Below are 21,244 nucleotides of genomic sequence, written 5' to 3'. Positions count from 1 at the left end.
AGTTAACAATCTATGGCTTGGGTGGCTGGAGTTTTTGGCACCACCTGACATAGAGGTCCTAGATTGTACGGAGCTCGGCCCAATATCATATCATGGTATTTTTCCAAATTTTGATGGTATGACGGTATTTTATGTTTTTGATTTATAAAAGTTCTAAATTTGCTTAATGATTAGTGTGTGACCGTAGGGTGGCAACACATATATTCTAAATTATTTCAATGGGTCTTTCTCCATCCTGATTGTTTTATACGGTTCAATTCAACTTCAACCTAAAATTGAAGTTGAATTGCGTCGCTCCACAGCTATTTTCAGGTCTCTCCAGAGATGTTTGATCAGGTTCAAGTCCGGGCTCTGGCTGGCCCATTCAAGGTCATTCAGAGCCTTGTCCCGAAGCCACTCCTGTGTTGTCTTGGCTGTGTGCTTAGGGTGGTTATCCTGTTGGAAGGTGAACCTTTCCCCCAGTCTGAGGTCCTGAGCGATCTGGAGCAGGTTTAAATCAAGCATCTCTCTGTACTTTGCTCTGTTCATCTTTCCCCTCGAACCTGACTAGTCTCCCAGTCCCTGGCGCTGAAAATCACCCCAACAGCATGATGCTGCCATCACCATGCTTCACCGTAGGGATGGTGCCAGGTTTCCTCCAGACGTGACGCTTGGCATTCAGGCCAAAGAGTTCAATCTTGGTTTCGTCAGACCAGAGAATATTGTTTCTCATGGTCTGAGAGTCCTTCAGACTCGTGCCCTTTACTGAGAAGTGGCTTCTATCTGCCCACTCTACCATAAATGCCTGCCTGATTGGTGGAGGGCTGCAGAGATGGTTGTCCTTCTGGAATGTTCTCCCATCTCCACAGAGGAACTTTGGAGTGACCCGTGGGTTCTTGGTCACCTCCCTGACCAAGACCCTTCTCGCCCGATTGCTCAGTTTGGCCAGCTCTTGGAAGAGTCTTGGTTGTTCCAAACGTATTCCATTGAAGAATGATGGAGGCCACTATGTTCTTGGGGACCTACAGTGCTGCAGACGTTTTTTGGTACCCTTCCCCAGATCTGGGCCTCGACACAATCCTGTCTCGGAGCTCTATGGACAATTCCTTCGAACTCATGTCTTGGTTTTTGCTCTGACATACACTTTCAACTGTGGGACCTTACATAGACAGGTGTGTACATTTCCAAATCATGTCCAATCAGTTGAATTTACCACAGGTGGACTTCAATCATGTTGTAGAAACATCTCAAGAATGATCAATGGGAACAGGATGCACCTAAACTCGATTTCGAGTCTCATACCAAAGGGTCTAAATACTTAAGTAAATAAGGTATTTTTTAATTATTTTTTTAATACATTTGCAGAAATGTCTAAAAACCTGTTTAAGCTTTGTGTTCATGGGGTATTGTGTGGCGATTGATGAGGAAAAAACATATTTAATCCATTTTAGAATAAGGCTGTAATGTAAGAAAATGTGGAAAACTGGAAGAGGTCTGAATATTTTCCGAATGCACTGTAAACAAACCGATTAATAAGCCATTCTGTATTGACAAGTCACCTCAGGTTGTAGGAAGCTGCTATATTCATGTTGTGAACTATGAGCCACAGCCATTTGGACAATTTACCCAACCTGAGGTCTTTCTGATCATACTACTAACATGTTACCCTGGCAACACTGATGTTGTCCCAAATGGCACACTATTTCCCTTTATTGTGCATAAGACGATCGTCAAAAGTAGCGCACCATATAGGGAATAGGGTGCCAGAGACGAGTCCTAGGGGAGTCTGGCCCGACACATCATTTGCCTATCTCTGTGAGTGACAGAAGTGTACAGTAGCAATCACAACATGTTAAGGATCCAGAATGAGCTTCTCACTCTCTCCCTCTCCATTGTATTGGAGCTGCCAAGGTGAAAATTGGGCCTGAGTGACTTCGCATTGGATTTGAAGTCTATTTGATGAGGGAGAATCAAGAGGAATGATTATTTAACTAAGCTCAGAGCTCGCTGCAAATCAAACGGGCCTATGATGTGAGAATTCATTTAATGGGGACTCTGTGTGATTGTCTTCAATAAACATCCAGGACCCCAGGGACATGTTTTAATTAACTTGCTTCAGATACAAATAAATTAATGTAAACAAACATAAATCAACTGAGTGCCGCACGGTCTGTTATGTTTTTTTGACAAAACCTCATAAATACTAAAGAAAACCCAGCCTCAATATGAAAGGACATGATTCAGGGAGGCGCCACAGCCTCCCTCCCCAATCTACAGTGGGATGAAATGAAGGACAGAAGAAGTAGACAGAGAGAAGAGAATACGTGCATCTGTAAAACTGAGGAAATGATGAAAACATCAGTAGCCAAAACATCATAATAAGTACCAAGTGGCCTTTATAAATAGTGAAACTTGGCACAAAAGCAATAATGGCATTATAACAAATATAACTGTCAATTTGAAGATTTTATTACATTTATTTATCAAAATGCCTTTGGGAACATGTGAACTTTCATGTGCCTTCAAAATAAACTTGTATGCCATCTGTAAATACAAATAAAATAGTTAAATTATGAGCCTAGTTGGTTAATCCGCGGAAAAAGTCAGGGACCTTCCCGCTAGCCGTGATTAGCTGAGATAATGGATGGTCTGGACATGCCTAGAAATGAGTTTGGATTGGTCTGCCATATAGAATGTTTCTGTCTATGTGAAAAATATAACGTTGGACTGCCCTCAACAACATGGACTGCACTAAACAACATTACTGCCCTGAATTTTAGCAGGCGCTATAGACAAAGATCAGTGGGGAAAATGTATTATGGACTACTACTACGATCAGTGTGAACCAGAGTGACTTGACACAACGTGTCTCGACATGTACAGAGCATTTGGAAAGTATTCAGACTCCTTGACTATTTCCACATTTTGTTACTTTACAGCCTTAACCTAATGTCTATTGCTATTTTCCCCCCTCATCAATCTACACACAATACCCCCTAATGACAAACCAAAGTAAGATTTCACATTTTTGCAAATGTATTAAAAAGTACTTACATAAGTATTCAGACCCATTAATCACTTCTTTGTTGAAGTACCTTTGCCAGCGATTACAGCCTTGAGTCTTCTTGGCTATGACGCTACAAGTTTGGAACACCTGTATTTGGGGAGTTTCTCCCATTCTTCTCTGCAGATCCTCTCAAGCTCTGTCATGTTGGATGTGGAGCATAGCTCCACAGCGATTCTCAGGTCTCTCCAGAGATGTTTGATCGGGTTCAAGTCTGGGTTCTGGATGGGCCACTCCTGCATTGTCTTGGCTGTGTGCTTAGGGTTGTTGTCCTGTTGGAAGGTGAACCTTTGCCCCAGTCTGAGGTCCTGAGTGATCTGGAGCAGGTTTTCATCAATGATATCGCTGTACTTTGCTCCATTCACCTTTCCCTCAAGCCTGACTAGGCTCTTAGTCCCTGCCGCTACATCTCAACAGCATGATGCTTCCACCACCATGCTTCATTCGTAGGGATGGTGCCAGGTTTCCTCCAGACGTGACGCTTGGCAATTTGGGCCAAAGATTTCAATCTTGGTTTCATCAGATCAGAGAATCTTGTTTCTCATGGTCTGAGAGTCATCTAGGTGCCTTTTAGCAAACTCCAAGTGAGCTGTAATGTGCTTTTTACTGAGGAGTGGCTTCCATCTGGCCACTCTACCAATAAGGCCTGATTGGTGGAGAGCTTCAGAGAACTCCCTCGGGTTCTCCCTGACCAATGGCCTTCTTCGAGTCTCATAACAAAGGGTCTAAATATTTATGTAAATAAGATATATATAAATACATTAATAAGTCATATTTTTTTTGTTGCAAAAATATGTATAAAAACCTGTTTTTGTTTTGTCATTATAGGGTATTGTGTGTAGATTTCATCCATTTTAGATTAAGGCTTTAGCGTAACAAAATGTGGAAAAAGTGAAGGGGCCTGAATACATTACGAATGCACTGTACATGTCCAGACAATAGTTACCCATCCACTTAGGTAGATGTGGCTGGTGGGTGGTTGTCACATTTCTTTCACATGACCCATCAATTTAGACAAGTGTGTCTGAGTAAGAATAATCTAATATTTATACAATATATTTATCTCAACACTATTTTTGATATTGCTACTATGCAAATATGCAAGTAACTGTACTGTATACACCTTATGTATCCTCTGCATGTGACAAATACAATTTGATTTTACTTGATATAGTGTGTTTACCAGAGACGGTATTTTGTGAAGAACAACACCAAAGTCAGATAAGGATATAGATGAAGTGTATTTTTACCACTACTTTTTGCTATTACTTTTACCACTTTTAGACTTGAAATCTGTGGTTATTTACTACACTACTCACTCTGTTTGGCACATGGCCTCACAAGTGAATCCTATAATAGCCCAGAGGAGATTGATAAGACTGCTTTGATCCAGTGGACTGATATTTGGTGCCCACAGTGCCTTAAGAAAGTATTCATACCCCTTCAATTATTCCACAGCCTGAATTCCCAATGTATTAGATCGTTTTCCCCCCATCTTTATTTGTATTTATTTTTTACCTTTATTTAACTAGGCAAGTCAGTTAAGAACAAATTCTTATTCTCAATGACAGCCTAGGAACAGTGGGTTAACTGCCTGTTCAGGGGCAGAACGACAGATTTGTACCTTGTCAGCTCGGGGGTTTGAACTTGCAACCTTGCGGTTACTAGTCCAACGCTCTAACCACTAGGCTACACTGTCTTTACACACAACACCCCATTATGAGAAAGTAATAACATGTTTGTAAAAATGTTTGCAAATTTATTGAAAATGAAATACAGAAATAACTAATTTTCAAGTATTCACACCCCTGAGTCAATACTTTGTAGAAGCACCTTTGGCAGTGATTACAGCTGTGAGTTTTTCAGGGTAGGTCTCTACTAGCTTTCCAGACTTGGATTGTGCAACATTTTCCCATTAGTCAAAGTTCTTCGAGTTATGTCAAATTGGTTGTTGATCTTTGCTAGACAACCATTTTCAGGTCTTGCCATAGATTTTCAAGAAGATTTAAGTCAAAACTGTAAATCGGCTATTCAGTAACATTCACTGTCTTCTTGGTAAGCAACTCCCGTGTAGACTTGGCCTTGTGTTTTAGGTTATTCTCATGCTGAAAGGTGAATTAATCTCCCAGTGTCTGGTGACAAGCCGAATGAACCAGGGATTCCTCTAGAGTTTTGCCGGTGCTTGGCTCCATTCCACTTATATTTTATCCTGAAAAACTCCCCAGTCCTAAACGATTACAAGCATAACATGATGCAGCCACCACTACGCTTGCAAATACGGAGAGTGGCAATGTGTTGTATTGGATTTGCCCCAAACATATCACTTTGTTGTATTCAGGAAAATATTTTCACTCTGTCAATTAGATTAGTATTGTGGAGTAAACTACAATGTTGTTGATCCATCCTCAGTTTTCAACTATCACTGCCATTAAACTCTGTAACTGTTTTAAAGTCGCCTTTGGCCTCATGGTGAAATCCCTGAGCAGTTTCCTTCCTCTCTGGCAACTGAGTTAGGAAGGACGCCTGTATCTTTGCAGTGACTTGGTGTATTGATACACTATCCAATGTGTAATTAATAACTTCACAGTGATCAAGGGGATATTCAAGGTCTGCTTTTTTACCCATCTACTGTACTAATAATAGGTGCCCTTCTTTGCGAGGCATTGGAAAACATCCGTGGTGTTTGTGTTTCAATCTGTGTTTGAAATTCACTGCTCTCCTGAGGAACCTTACATATAATTGCATGTCTGGAGTAGAGATGAGGTAGTCATTCAAAATCATGTAAAAAACTATTATTGCACACAGAGTGCAACTTATGTGACTTGTTAACACTAAAACCGCCATAGGTCAACGGCTACTGATGTTTGATTTGTAAATACAACATAAAGGCAAAAGAAAAAGCTACCTCCTGCACCTTCCCTGACTTTTACTAAATGTTTGCATTTTACATTGCTCAGTTGTCAGAATCTTTAAATGCCCAACTGAAAAGCATTTAGAGCTCTTTTACCTGTTGTTTCCACACCTAGTACCACCTTAATGAGCCAAGACAAATGCGCTGTAGGATGTTGGTACCAAGCCAGGCGCTAATGCGCCTCTCTCGACTCACTGAATGACAAATGGATGAATGGGAGATAATTGTGCAGGTTACTTCACAATTTGATTTAAATTAGGCCTAGCTGAATGACAAGGAAGGTGAAGAGGTTGATTTAATTTAGAAAGACAATAGTGTAATGAAGAGTTTGTTATGCCTATTTGTCAGCTTTGGCGCTCATGTTTATAGCAAATCATTTGACTTGCGGGTTGATATATTTTCCTTTTGTTTTACTTTGTAAAAATAAGCTGACATGGGATTGTTTTATTTACTATAACTATGTGTTGCAGTAGGCCTTTAGAATAACGCAAAACATATCTTGACTCTATCCTAATTGATGAGAAAGGACTTGAAAGGAAGCAAAGATGCCAGCCCACTGAATGAATGACAAATGGATGAAAGGAGATAATTGTGCACATTACTTTAGAATCACATTTAAATGAGGCCTAACTAAATGGTAAGGAGGAAGAAGATGTTGATTTAATTATGAACAACAATAGTATAATGATGAGTTTGTGTTATACCTATTTATCATCGTTGGTGCACATGTTAGTAACTTGACCACGCACCTTGTGGGTTGATACAATTCTGTTTTAAGTTTTACTTTGTAAAAATAAGCCGTTATGGGACAGTTTTTTTATTACTAATCACATTTATTGTAAGGGAAACGAAAACATGCTACAAAAACATGCAGTAGACCTTTAGAATAATGCAAAACATATCCTTGACTATCCAAGTTAATGAGCGCGGGGAAGCAAACAATGTCAGTCAGCCAGCACAGCGGCCCATCGAAACTACACCTAAACTAATTTCACACATAAGAGTTAGAATATAGACTAGATTCAATTGACAATAGTCTGATGAGTGACAATATTATCAGTTGTCAAATTGTACATGAAGAGATGGGCATAGCTTGGAAATGACAGATGCAGGGAAAGGATCATCAGTTAATCAAATCGTCCTTCAGAGTCACATGCAGGTAAAACATTTTGATTTCTATATAGTATCAAAAAGAGCATATTCTGCAGTTTCTATGACACTTACATTTGTCAAATAACTCTCAAAATTCAGAGGTGCAATTCTATTTCCAAATGTCACTTTTTCCATCTGCACAATCCATGCATTCAGCAAATTACCAAATTCACTATTCTGTTTTCTTTTAAATACATGTTCTTATTTCCACAATGTTTCTTTAGACCTGACAAAACAAAATTATTACGGACTTCTTTGTGATGGACGAACTAGTGGTTTTTAATTATTACTTATAGCGTAGAGTAACAAACTAATAAAAATTAAATTATGTTCTTTGTAATAATAGTTTTATGGTTTTCTATTGTTACCTAAGACCTTTAAAAACACCACTAAATTATTATTCTTCAGATAGCATATATGAAATTTATTTACTAGACCATTAGAATATTGATGAGTCATCGGTTGGAAGTGTCAAGAATTGGCTTTAGGCCTACATTTTCACTAGGAATTTGCATATTTATAAAAAACATATTCTTGACTCTATATAAAAATAAAACTACTGTTGTTAAATTTCTACATGGATAAACTGTGCATTTCCACAAATATTTATTCATGCATATCATTCTATATGGGGCAGCAGGGTAGCCTAGTGGTTAGAGCGTTGGACGAGTAACCGGAAGGTTGCAAGTTCAAATCCCCAATGTACAAATCTGTCGTTCTGCCCCTGAACAGGCAGTTAACCCACTGTTCCTAGGCTGTCGTTGAAAATAAGAATTTGTTCGGCCTTGGAACAGTGGGTTAACTGCCTGTTCAGGGGCAGAACAACAGATTTGTACCTTGTCAGCTTGGGGATTTTGGCTGAAGGACAGCAAAGTCAAGGTATTAGAATGGCCATAGGCTTTCCATGACAAAGGGCGTGAATACATATTGACTGAAGATAATTGAGCTTTTTATTTTAAATTAATTTGTAAAAATGTGAAAAACATTATTCCTCTTTGACACTATGGGTTCTTGTGTGTAGGCCAGTGACAAAAAAAAAATGCATTTTAATCCATTTTAAATAACTGCTATAACACAACAAAATGTGGAAAAAGTCAAGGGGTGTGAATACTTTCTGAAGCACTGTACCGTTTTAAGATTATAATTAGCATGGATCAATACAATAGAATGGGCCACCCTAATCTTAATTTAAAATAGTTGATTATATAATTATGCATTGTTTGCTTCCCCTTGCTCATCATCTCACCCATTCTCCCTCTTTCTCCCCATCATACTTTACTTAATTTATTTAATCTTTTGTTATATGTGTGAAATTAGTTTCAGTATAGTTTAGGTTCCGATTCAAAGCAATTATTGGGGTGATTATCAGCTCTGGGCACTTTCAACTATCGGAAGAAGGAGTGGAGCGGAGCTGGCCTTACTCTTGGGAGAAGGAGGGCAACGGGGGAAAACCATAAAACAGTCATATTTGTGATATTAAGATTCTAACACTGACTGTGTTATATAGACATATTTAGGAAAAGACAAGGACAGGGGGGGGACGGACATGACTTAAAAAATAATAAATAAATAATATTAATGAGCAGTCAAAATGACTGCTTTAGCGGTTCTAGTGTTAAGGTATAGACACTCTCGTTGACTTCTTGCTATTCTGAGCACCAAGATGCACTTCACAGTAACAAAATGTCTACTTTGAACCTGACCGGTGAAATGACACAATGCCCCAAAGCCATCATGTGTAATAAATACATTTCCATGCAAACTTACAGAAGAACAACTTAAAAAGAGACCAGAAGTAATTTTATAATCTCAAAGGGTATGTCCCAAATTGCACCATATTCCCTATATAGTGCTACTTTTGACCAGAGCTCTATAGGTGATCTGGGACAAAGAAAGTCACAGCAACAACATTCCCAATTGTTGGGTTGGGCTATGAACTGTGATCTGGCAATGTGAGCCTACAGTACCTTGGTGGCCAGGCGTTTGACGGCCTCCTCCTTGCGTCTCTGGACCTCAGGGGTGCCGGGACAGCTGTTGTTCCGCATGGTGTTGGTGGCGCTGGGTGGAGGGGTGGGCTGAGGGGGCTGGCTGAGGGGGAGGTCAGTGCTCTGGGGGTCCCCACCATCTAAAAGGAAGAGCGGGAGGGAAGCAGGGTCGTCCATCAACAGGAAGACTCACTGTAAAGACTATTCAGGTGCAACCATGGCTACACCCTAAATGGCACCCTATTCCAATAGAGCACTACATTTTACTCGTCAAAAGCAGAACACTATATAGAGAACTGGCTGCTGTTTGGGACTTAGCTGATAACTTTTCTTTGTTTGACAAATCAGTTCTTACTCTCACAATGAAAATGTATTTTCATTCGTACAGAATAACCTTGTGCGATTGTGTGGAAGACTTATGCATAGCATATAGTATTCAGCAATTACCAACTCGAGAAAGCATAGCAATGACATCAATGCAACCAAGGCTGTGCCCTTCTGTATTCAGAAACATATAGTAGTCTGTAGCATTACAATTACACTACCGTTCAAAAGTTTGGGGTCACTTAGAAATGACCTTGTTTTTAAAAGAAAATCACCTTTTTTGTACATTAAAATAACATCAAATTGATCAGAAATACAGTGTAGACAATGTTAATGTTGTAAATGACAATTGTAGCTGGACAGCTTCATTAAATAATACCCGCAAAACACCAGTCTCAACATCAACAATGAAGAGGCGACTCTGGGATGCTGGCCTTCTAGGAAGAGTTCCTTTGTCCAGTGCCTGTGTTCTTTTGCCCATCTTAATATTTTATTTTTATTGGCCAGTCTGAAATATGGCTTTTTCTTTGCCATTCAGCCTAGAAGGCCAGCATCCCAGAGTCGCCTCTTCACGGTTGACATTGAGACTGGTGTTTTGCGGGTACTATTTAATGAAGCTGCCAGTTGAGGACTTGTGAGGCGTCTGTTTCTCAAACTAGACACTCTAATGTACTTGTCCTCTTGCTCAGTTGTGCACCGGGGCCTCCCACTCCTCTTTCTATTAGAACCAGTTTGCGCTGTTCTGTGAAGGGAGTAGTACACAGCGTTGTACGAGATCTTCAGTTTCTTGGTATTTCTCACATGGAATAGCCTTCATTTCTCAGAACAAGAATAGACTGACCAGTTTCAGAAGAATGTATTTGTTTCTGGCCATTTTGAGCCTGCAATCAAACCCACAAATGCTGATGCTCCAGATACTCAACTAGTCTAAAGAAGGCCAGTTTTATTTCTTCTTTAATCAGGATAACAGTTTTCAGCTATGCTAACATAATTACAAAAAGGTTTTCTAATGATCAATTAGCCTTTTAAAATTATAAACTTGGATTAGCTAACACAACATGCCATTGGAACACAGGAGTGATGGTTGCTGATAATGGGCCTCTGTACGCCTATGTAGATATTCCATAAAAAAATCTGCCTTTTCCAGCTACAATTGTCATTTACAACATTAAGAATGTCTACACTGTATTTCTGATCAATTTGATGTTATTTTAAAGGGCAAAAAAAATGCTTTTCTTTCAAAAACAAGGACATTTCAAAGTGACCCGAAACTTTTGAACGATAGATTACATATTTTTTTCTGCCAAGTGAAAACTTTATACCTATCTGTATCACTTCCTGTCAGAACCTGGATGATTGACGTGTTGGGCTACATAGTTCCTGGACATTTCATGTCACTACTGTACATGTTGATGGATTTAACCACACATTATTTCAGCCCACAGTCTAATATCCTTTCTGTAAGTCCCTGACATGTCTATTTACACGAGAGCACCCAACATGAATGATGATGATGAGGAGGATTAGGTCACATTTGGTCCAGGCATTGCGTGACTGTGGATGTGTCCTGAGCCCTGGTCAAAAGGAGTGTACTAAATAGGGAATAGGGTACCATTTGAAACGTAACTATGGGTTATTTCTTACTTTTGGGCGATGAGCTGGGACTGTTAGAGGCGATCTGCCGCATGCGGCCGCCGTGACAGCTGAGCGCCACCAGGCGGGAGATGATGGCCGTCTTGCCGAAGCCCACATTGCCCACAACCACGGCACCGCGACACTCCTCGCAACCGTCGCCCTTCAGAACGTCCTCCAGCTGCTGGAAGAGCCAATCGCGGCCCACAAACACAGAGTCTGTGGTGATGCTGGGCACCTCGAACAGCAGCGGCTTGAGCATGATGTCCACCGTCTTGTAGGGAGCGAAGCGTGCTGGAAGAAACCAAATAAAAGACAAACATTTACCAACTGAAAGTTCATAAGAAAAGAGGGCATATATAATGAATCATACATTTAGCTAGAAGTGAGAGTGAATAAATAGACAGACATTTATTTTCTAGCTGGCATGAAGCCAAGCCTCGAAACCAATTCAGTCACTGATTAGGGAACGTCTCCATCTGAAACACCGTTTACACCTGTACTGTTTACCTTACACATCTTTCATCTGTTTTCTCTGAAAGCTTGGCCTCCGCATTCTAATTGATCTCTCATCTGGATGTGCACGTCTTGCCGTGGCGTGTGTATGTGTGAGGTTTGCAATCCACAGAAATTTTAAATATTGTATCATATTGCGTCATTTTGCCGGAGTATCATCCAGGATAATCAGATTGAAAACAACATATTTTTCTCCTGTAATCATCTGAACCGTCTTTGTGTGTCTCATTACATTTACATTACATTACATTTAAGTCATTTAGCAGACGCTCTTATCCAGAGCGACTTACAAATTGGTGCATTCACCTTATGACATCCAGTGGAACAGCCACTTTACAATAGTGCATCTAAATATTTTAAGGGGGGGGGGGGTGAGAAGGATTACTTTATCCTATCCTAGGTATTCCTTAAAGAGGTGGGGTTTCAGGTGTCTCCGGAAGGTGGTGATTGACTCCGCTGTCCTGGCGTCGTGAGGGAGTTTGTTCCACCATTGGGGAGCCAGAGCAGCGAACAGTTTTGACTGGGCTGAGCGGGAACTGAACTTCCTCAGTGGTAGGGAGGCGAGCAGGCCAGAGGTGGATGAACGCAGTGCCCTTATTTGGGTGTAGGGCCTGATCAGAGCCTGGAGGTACTGAGGTGCCGTTCCCCTCACAGCTCCGTAGGCAAGCACCATGGTCTTGTAGCGGATGCGAGCTTCAACTGGAAGCCAGTGGAGAGAGCGGAGGAGCGGGGTGACGTGAGAGAACTTGGGAAGGTTGAACACTAGACGGGTCACACCATTCGTTCACAAACCATTTGAGGAACATTAATATCAGTTGATCATAACAAAAAAAACACTGTCCGTCTGTCCATCTGTCTGTCTACGGCGGTTGCAGTGTGATAAGTGCTGACTGTCAACCAGGCAATAAACACCTGCTGCAGGCCAAACAATCTTCTCAGGGCTTTTGAGGGGGAGGAGAGGAGATGCCTAGACTGCAATCAGTGTCCACCGCACAGCTAGAGAAAGAATGGGCTATTTTTCCTCTGTTGCTCTCTCTCTCTCTCTTCATCATTGCCCTCTCTATCTCTCCCGGCTCTCTCTATATTTTCCCTCTCTCTCTCTGTCTCTGTCTTTCTTTTCTCTCTCTCTCCATCTCTTAGTCTGAGCTATGACCAGCTAGCTCCATTGGCTTGGACCATTTGTAAGTAATCTTCAACAGGGCAGCTAGCTTCAGCACTGATTATTTCTCTCTCCCACACACCTTGACTGCATAAGAGAGACAAATCAGTACTAGCCGTACTATCCGACAACCACCAGTCCCCTCCGTCTACTGAGCTCTGGGAATAGCAGTTTAGTTGGAGAAGCTGCTCAACTGCATTTAAATGGAAATTATGGAGGTGGGTGGCAAAGGTTTGCAATTTAACAAACATTAATGCTTCTATTAGACTGCTTACAGTGTCTAATGAAAGCCAAACACATAATGCTCATAAATGTGGACTGTTGCAAAAATGTCTGTCCAGAGGGACATTTTACATAAGTCTAACAACTTTATACTGACAGTGGCAGAGAAAACTGAGAGGGTTTTAAAAGAGGGTTAAATAGTAGCAGCAGCAAAGGGGGGACCAACTCCATATTAATAAACATACTTTTGGCCATGTAGCATATGCTGCTCTGTGTTCTATGGAATAGGTTTACATTTTCCCTATATTTTGTTTATAATTCTGGTGTGCACTGTGCTGGTCCTTGTTCTATCTCGGAGAATAGCTAGTTATTGTATGGCTGTGATCCAAATGGCACCCTATTCCCTATTATATAGTGCACTACAAAGGGCCCTGATCAAAAGAAGTGAACTATATAGGGAATGGGGTACCATTTAGGACATAGTCTAGGTGTACATGCTGTTTAACAGTACCTTTGGAGTCTTGTGGTGCCCTCCCACCTGTGTTATGCCAGGGCAGCCGAATGGACGTCCGCAGGGGAGTATTACGCTGTTCATCAAGATAGCTCAGGTCTTCCAGCTTGGTGGAACTGGTGGCTACAGAAAGAGAGAGAGAGAGAGAGAGAGAAAACTATGAGATCATGTGTTTTTCATGAAAATTATGACGTGATTCGCAGTTCAGCCTTTATTAGGTGAATGCACATGATCAGGTTACTCTGAACAGACAATGATCACCAGCTAAAACCAATGATGACAAACATGTCACAGGGGAAATCATGTCAATAAGTCATAAATTCTAATCCAGGATTTGTCTGGAATATGCTGAGAGAGAGAAAAGAGGAGTAGAGAGAAGAAGAGGGGACACAGATCCAGGGTGACGATGGCAGGATTTGAGGCAGAGGAAAGTGAACGGGAGTTTGGCCAGAGCAGTGGACCCTGGCATTGTCAGTTCCCTGGAGGTGGTGTGGGCACTGGGCAGACAGGTACAGTACAGCCGACAGGTGGTGAGCAATATCCAAATGCCTCGCGTCCCAAATGCCTCGCTATTCCCTTTATTGTGCAATACTTTAGACCAGGGCCCATAGTGCATCTGGTGAAAAGTAGTTCACTTTATAGGGAATATGGTGCCACTTGGGACTCAGAAAATGAATATGGATGTCAGGAACACAACACAGAGCCAACAGACACATTTACTCACTAAAGCCAGCCTTACTACAGGGATTACTGCATGAAAACATACAGTAGGCTACAGCAGCATTACAGAGAGAACTCACAGAACATGCAGCCTATAGCCACAGGAGAAGAAACAGCCATGAAGGAAGAATGACTGCAAACAATTTCTGTCATATTGGATCAGAATGAGAAGTGATAATAAACACTAGCAGTTTGTTATATAAAATTCAACCTCAAACTCTACCTACCGTCTGAGCCGGCATCCTCTAGCAATATGCAGACAAAGACAGACAACGTTAAACAAGGTCTTCGGTGTTCCTGGCAACAATGAAATCACCATGGAGACCTGGCTGTCATGTTTAAAGGAACAACAACAATGTGGAAAAGACAACGCTTTTTTTTTTGCTAAACAGCTAAATGGATGTACCAATTCTAGATTGTCCCTTTAACAGGAAAAATCAAAGCCCTCCACTCTCTCTCTACTCCATCTGCCTCAGCTGAGCTGGGAGGACAGACAGGACAGTATGCGACTCTCTTCTCCAACTTACTTGGAGGAATGTTTTTCTAATTAGGAACCCGCAGGGAAGGCAGCGCGCATCAACAGAACTTTAATAGGCATCAATATAACTTTAATAGGAATCAATAGAACTTTAATAGGCAAAAATAAAACTCAACGATCAGCCACTTTTATGTTTCTCTTTTCACAAACCTGATGATGTAAATTTTACTTCAGCTCTAAAATGAGAATAAATGAGAGCTCAAGTCTGGGATAGCATAACTTTAATTCAGCATGCACAGTGAGAAATCACTTCACACAATGCAGCCAGAATGTTAAACCATTTTTTGCACTTGAGCTCAATGCTCTCAACAGTGCCAACCTGTTAGTGCTGGGCAGTGGCCCCCCACCGGTATTACCACACTAGAGGCTGAAGTAGCTACTTACAGTCGGTCAGCGGCAGCAGAGCCAGATAGCTGGGCAGCTGGGCAAGACAGCAGCAGGTATTTAAAAACACTCCCGGCGTGGAGCAAGCAGGCTGAAAGGCAGGCAGGGCGGAGGCCCTTTGTGGAAAAGCTCCAGAGAATTATTCTCCCCAGTGGGCTGGATGCTCATCAGGGTACCCAAGTGAATCTTCTGCCCCAGCGCTCCCATCCATGTACAGGCACACTGGCCGCATTCAACTGGTGACTGGGCTTGGCAGTCCACAGGCACTGCTCTCTCTCCCTCTCCCTACCTCACAACATCCACAGCATTAGCAGCGCTCCGTGCAAAATGAATACAGGTGCTTTATGAGAATGTTCCCTCTACCCACCCCTCACACAGATTTTTAGCAAGCGGAGGAGAAAAAGTGGGTGAATAAACCAAAGAAGAAATGAAAGGAGGGAATGTGATGAGAGCTGCTCTCCTGGCTGATTACAGTTTGCACTAGGCAGCCGGACTCACAGAGGAATTAATCAATGATCCTCCCTGTACTGCTGTCACACAGAGAGAGAGGGGAGGGTGAGCGGGGGAGATGGAGAGATGGAGAAAGAGAGTGAGAGATATACAGTATATACAGAGAAGGAGAGGAAAGGGAGTGGAGGGAGAGAGAAAGTGAAAGAAATAGCCAAAACCAGGGCACTGGGAGAGAGGAGGAAGAGGGTAGTGTGAACCGCAGAGTGAATGATGTAAGGAAGAGAGGAGTGAGAGATGGCAGAAAGGAGGGGGACAGTAGAAGAGATGGAGGGAGGGAGAGAGAAGTTAAGTTGAAAGTCTGCGCGGCGATCCAGATATAGCGCATCATTCAAGCCCCATGCTGACATTCGTGGACTGCAGTGAGATTACCATCCCATCTCTCCCTTCTCTACCTCTCTCCCTCCACCCCTTTCGTGCTCTCAGTAGACCCATTGGAATTGGTATCCCTTTATATGAAGCTGCAACACAGATATTCGCAGCAGTCTGTTAGTGCTAAAACCAAGGAGGCAGTGTAACTTGTTTCAGAGTGGTACTAGGGCCGTCTCACAGAGCTGTGACAGCTCCTCGAAGGCTGCACCATTTCCCACTACACAAAAATGGCCAATCCTCTCTAACGTAAGAGAAGAAAAATACACAAAATGTAATGCTGTAAAGTCATGTTTCTATATTTGTTCTTTCAAGCCCCAACATATTATACAGTGTGCCAATAGTCAGTCTTTCTCTCTCTCCTCTTCTTATTCCAGCAGCAGATCATTCCTGGTTGATGTGATATTGTGTATGAATATGTTGGGAGCAGCTTTGAAGCTCCACAGATGTGACAGGTTCCTTTCTGATGAAAATCGGTTATTTTTTGTGCAGCTTTGCCCTTTGAATCCCTCTGTTCTTTGTCTTTTCTATGTCGGAGTAGGATGGGAGGGGGATCAGCTGAGTTGCGAGCTCTGTGTACATCGCTTCGCCTGCACCGGTGCACCACTCCCCAGTACTTGTGTACATCCCAAATGGCAATCCTATTCTCAAAAGTAGGGAACAGGGTGCCATATGGCCATAGGGGTTTTGTTAAAAGTAGTGTACATTTGAAGTCGGAAGTTTACATACACTTTAGCCAAATACATACAAACTCAGTTTTTCACAATTCCTGACATTTAATCCAAGTAAAAATTCCCTGTCTTAGGTCAGTTAGGATCACCACTTTTATTTTAAGAATGTGACATGTCAGAATAATAGTAGAGAGAATGATTTATTTCAGATTTAAAATTTTTCATCACATTCCCAGTGGGTCAGCAGTTTACATACACTCAATTAGTATTTGGTAGCATTGCCTTTAAATTGTTAAACTTGGGTCAAACGTTTCGGGTAGCCTTCCACAAGCTTCCCACAATAAATTGGGTGAATTTTGGCCCATTCCTCCTGACAGAGCTGGTGTAACTGAGTCAGGTTTGTAGGCCTCCTTGCTCATACACCCTTTTTCAGTCCTGCCCACACATTTTCTATGGGATTGAGGTCAGGGCTTTGTGATGGCCACTCCAATACCGTGACTTTGTTGTCCTTAAGCCATTTTGCCACAACTTTGGAAGTATGCTTGGGGTCATTGTCCATTTGGAAAACCCATTTGCGACCAAGCTTGAACTTCCTGACTGATGTCTTGAGATGTTGCTTCAATATATCCACAAAATGTTTCTCCCTCATGATGCCATCTATTTTGTGAAGTGCATCAGTTCCTCCTGCAGCAAAGCGCCCCCACAACATGATGCTGCCACCCCCGTGCTTCACAGTTGGGATGGTGTTCTTCGGTTTGCAAGCCTCCCCCTTTTCCTCCAAACATAACAATGGTCATTATGGCCAAACAGTTCTACTTTTGTTTCATTAGACCAGAGGATATTTCTCCAAAAAGTACGATCTTTGTCCCCTGGTGCAGTTGCAAACCGTAGTCTGGCTTTTGTATTACAGTTTTGGAGCAGTGGCTTCTTCCTTGCTGTGTGGCCTTTCAAGTTATGTCGATAAAGGACTCATTTTACTGTGAATATAGATACTTTTGTACCTGTTTCCTCCAGCATCTTCACAATGTCCTTTGCTGTTGTTCTGGGATTGATTTGCACTTTTCGCACCAAAGTACGCTCATCTCTAGGAGACAGAACGTGTCTCCTTTCAGAGCGGTATGACGGCTGCGTGGTCCCATGGTGTTTATACTTACGTACTATTGTTTGTACAGATGAACATGGTACCTTCAGGTGTTTGGAAATTGCTCCCAAAGATGAACCAGACTTGTGGAGGTCTTGGATGATTTCTTTTGATTTTCCCATGATGTCAAGCAAAGAGGCACTGAGTTTGAAGGTAGGCTTTGAAATACATCCATGGGTACACCTCCAATTGACTCAAATGACGTCAATTAGCCTATCAGAAGCTGTCATGCACAAAGTAGATGCCCTAACCGACTTGCCAAACCTATAGTTTGTTAACAAGAAATTTGTGGAGTGATTGAAAAACAAGTTTTAATGACTCCAACCTAAGTTATGTAAACATCCGACTTCAACTGTGTATAGGAGGAATAAGGTGCCTATTGGGACACACACCCAGTGTTAGTTAGTAGGCTCTAGTATAGGCTTAATGCCTCCAGAAGCCTCTTGGCATCTCCCAACTCAAATCCCTCTCTGACCCGCCATGTCAAAATGCCCTGAGCTGGAATTGACTAAGTGCAAAATGGAAATCAAAGTCGCTTATGCACAGATTGTGGCACGTAACCAAGTAAACAGATTGTGCTCGATACCTCGCTGGTTGTCGCTGGCTGCATGGCGAGCAATCTGATTGTTATGAAGAAAATAAATAAACTAATGAGGATGTAACAGCCTGCATAAATCTGTTTTTCCCCCCTGTTATTTTGTTACCAAACACAAACACGTTTATTTATCCCACTGTAAAACATGACAGAGTATATGAGGAGTAACTTGCTCCCCTCGCGGGCACAGAGACTTAGATCTGACCTGTTAGTGTGGTGCAGGCAGAAGACACTGCAGACACTGCAGGGCACATAGCAGAATGCAGAAGAGCTTAAAAGCAGACCAGATCACACAAACTTCACTGGAGCCCTGCATTACACTGCCTACATCCCCCAGTATACTGGCCAAGCAATACAGGCAAACTACATGTATGGAAGGAGTCAATATCAATGTTATTAGAAATAATTAATAATTAAGATAAGTGTACATATTAAGCCCACCGAAATTTAAGTCTAGACATTTCTAACATATACTGTCCTAATTTCTGTTTGAAAAGTTGAGATAAAATGAAAGACTCATCTCTCACATGAGGGTTTATGACTTTACTTAAATTCTTAAATAAATATTTGATAAAATATGTGAAAATTCTGGACTGAGCATAATTGGTACGGAAAGCCCATAGGTGTTCCAAATAAGCCCACCTAATTTTAAAAACTACATACTGACATTTATATAAAATGTGATTATATTAATCTTCACGTAAATTTAGTAAAATAAACTGATAATTACTATTCATCATGAAAGTAGCAGTCATAACAGGGGGGTGTCCAATATTATCCACAAAGACCAATGTGGATTTAGGCTTTTGTTCTTGCCAAACAGTACACACCTGATTCAACTAATCATAGACTTCAATCAAGACATGAATAGTTAAAGCAGGTGTGTTATTACTCGGTTATAAAAAAAACTGACCTCTGTGGAAGCCATGCACAAAGACCATAACACACACACAAGTTTCAATGAAATATCTGAAATCGGATTCACATTTGCTGTACTGATATTCTTGTTAATTAGTTAAACTTCCTAAAGCCTATCTGAAGACTGTATCAAATCTCCCTTTCTACTGTTCCATTACAAAGGTACATGTGGTGGACCAACAAACAGAATGACCTGGATGAATGAAGGACAACAATATGACAATGTCACTTGTGGGAATTTACACATAACTGTAAATAACTTAATAATAAAACATCTGATTGGATTAGAATAAAAAACTGCTATGGACATGACAACCAGATTAATTGATTGACATATTAAAGAGCAGAATTGTTTTATTTTCTATTTGAATTCAAAGATGAAAGTGGGCTTAACAGCTACACTTACCCTAACAATCACAGAATTTATTTTGAGGATCACCAGGATCCAGACCATGACAAAAAGTATAGATTCCACATATTCCTGATATGTAGTACAGTCAAGTTCTAGTTCATTCAATGAAGTTACATGGCAGAATACAATTGAACTCTGAATTGTGTGATGGATGAAATTAAAAAGGATGATAATAAAGTCCCACAAGGAGCGAATCCACAAAGCAAAGCAATGTTGGGACCTGTCAGTCAAACTCTGTCAGATGGCTCACTGGAGGCTGGTAGCATACTGTGCTCGGTTGTCTCTCCACAGGTTTATATAAATCAATAAGCACCACTGAGTTGAATGCTAATTGGCTGCTCAAAATTGGATCCGATCGATCCCTGAAGAAGAGGTCTTTATCTTTGCTCTGGCTCTAACCTTCTTCACCCATTGGCAACTTTGTGAAAAAGGACAATTCGGCTCACGTCAATGTGACCTTTCAAAGTGTTGTCTTTCAGGCTGCGTCCCCAATGGCACCCAAATATAGTGCACTGTGTAGGGAAAAGGGTGCACCTAGCCACCATGCTTCTACACCTGCATTGCTTGCTGTTTGGGGTTTTAGGCTGGGTTTCTGTACAGCACTTTGAGATATCAGCTGATGTACGAAGGGCTATATAAATACATTTGATTTGATTTTGCACCTCAGTCTCCAAACTGAGCCAGTCAATGTCCAGATATGGTCAGAGGCAATGTTCCCTCGAAAATGTTTCAGCACTGAGCAAATTTCAGGTCTGCTAAGCTCAAACTTGAAACTTGTAAAATGGCTCTGCAACTTCTGCCAAGTGTTTACTGTGAGCACTGGGGCTGTACCCGCTTTCATTTACAGTTTTAACAGTGGCCAAGTAGGCTACTGTGGCCATTTGATCAACATGGAAATAGCGGTTCTATCATTCAGCCTACAGTAGCAGCCAATCTGTGTTCAATGTAGGCCTACATTCCATGAGACTTTCAAAAAAAACATGCAGGGCTTCAAATGAACCTGATTATCCACTTGTCTGTCAGACAAGGAGGTGACTGAACATTTTGTTGTGTTGTTTGATGCAAGAAACCACTTTACAAAATACAATTAATCCTTATTCCCATACCATTTATTACAGAGAACAGGACAAATTATGCTACCCTCTGCCTATTGGCTACTTAGTTTATTCAAGCCTGTCTCAAAATACAACACTGGCCCTTTAAGACATAAAAAAAGCATCTTTACCTGACCTGCTTTTCAAAGATGGCTAGAAATGTACACATTTTGTGCTCTTGTAGGAAGCAATCACTCCCACATTGCTGACTACAAATTATATATAACTGGGCTAATAACTGACTAACTAGCAAAGAATATGAACAAATGTGCACATGTGGCTACATGCAGGGATGCAAACTGGTAAGGGCCCAAAAAGGTACAACTTTTTTTGTTGCACTGAAACATGCAACACAAAATCCCTGCTAGGGAGAAAAAATGTTTTTTACCTTGTTAAACAACAAAGAATATGATCTACATGATCAATCTCTGTAAAATAAA

The 21,244-nt window shown here is 41.3% G+C and overlaps 1 protein-coding gene across 6 annotated transcripts in view; it reads right to left on the bottom strand.

The window, feature by feature from the left end:
- LOC124043823 (protein TANC1-like) overlaps nucleotides 1-21,244 on the bottom strand; it is a 299,125-nt gene that overhangs the window by 72,690 nt on the left and 205,191 nt on the right. For all 6 annotated transcript variants that reach the window (XM_046362829.1, XM_046362833.1, XM_046362832.1 and 3 more), the window contains 3 exons: nucleotides 13,456-13,578; nucleotides 11,060-11,341; nucleotides 9,074-9,231 (listed from right to left, as the gene is read on the bottom strand). In XM_046362829.1, the coding sequence (XP_046218785.1) occupies nucleotides 9,074-9,231; nucleotides 11,060-11,341; nucleotides 13,456-13,578 (563 nt within the window). The remainder of the gene's footprint in view (nucleotides 1-9,073; nucleotides 9,232-11,059; nucleotides 11,342-13,455; nucleotides 13,579-21,244) is intronic.

This window comes from Oncorhynchus gorbuscha, linkage group LG09 (genome assembly GCF_021184085.1).
Source record: "Oncorhynchus gorbuscha isolate QuinsamMale2020 ecotype Even-year linkage group LG09, OgorEven_v1.0, whole genome shotgun sequence".
Lineage (NCBI taxonomy): Eukaryota > Metazoa > Chordata > Actinopteri > Salmoniformes > Salmonidae > Oncorhynchus > Oncorhynchus gorbuscha.
The sequence above is the reverse complement of the archived record's forward strand: the minus strand, read 5'-3'. Positions and strand labels throughout refer to the sequence as shown.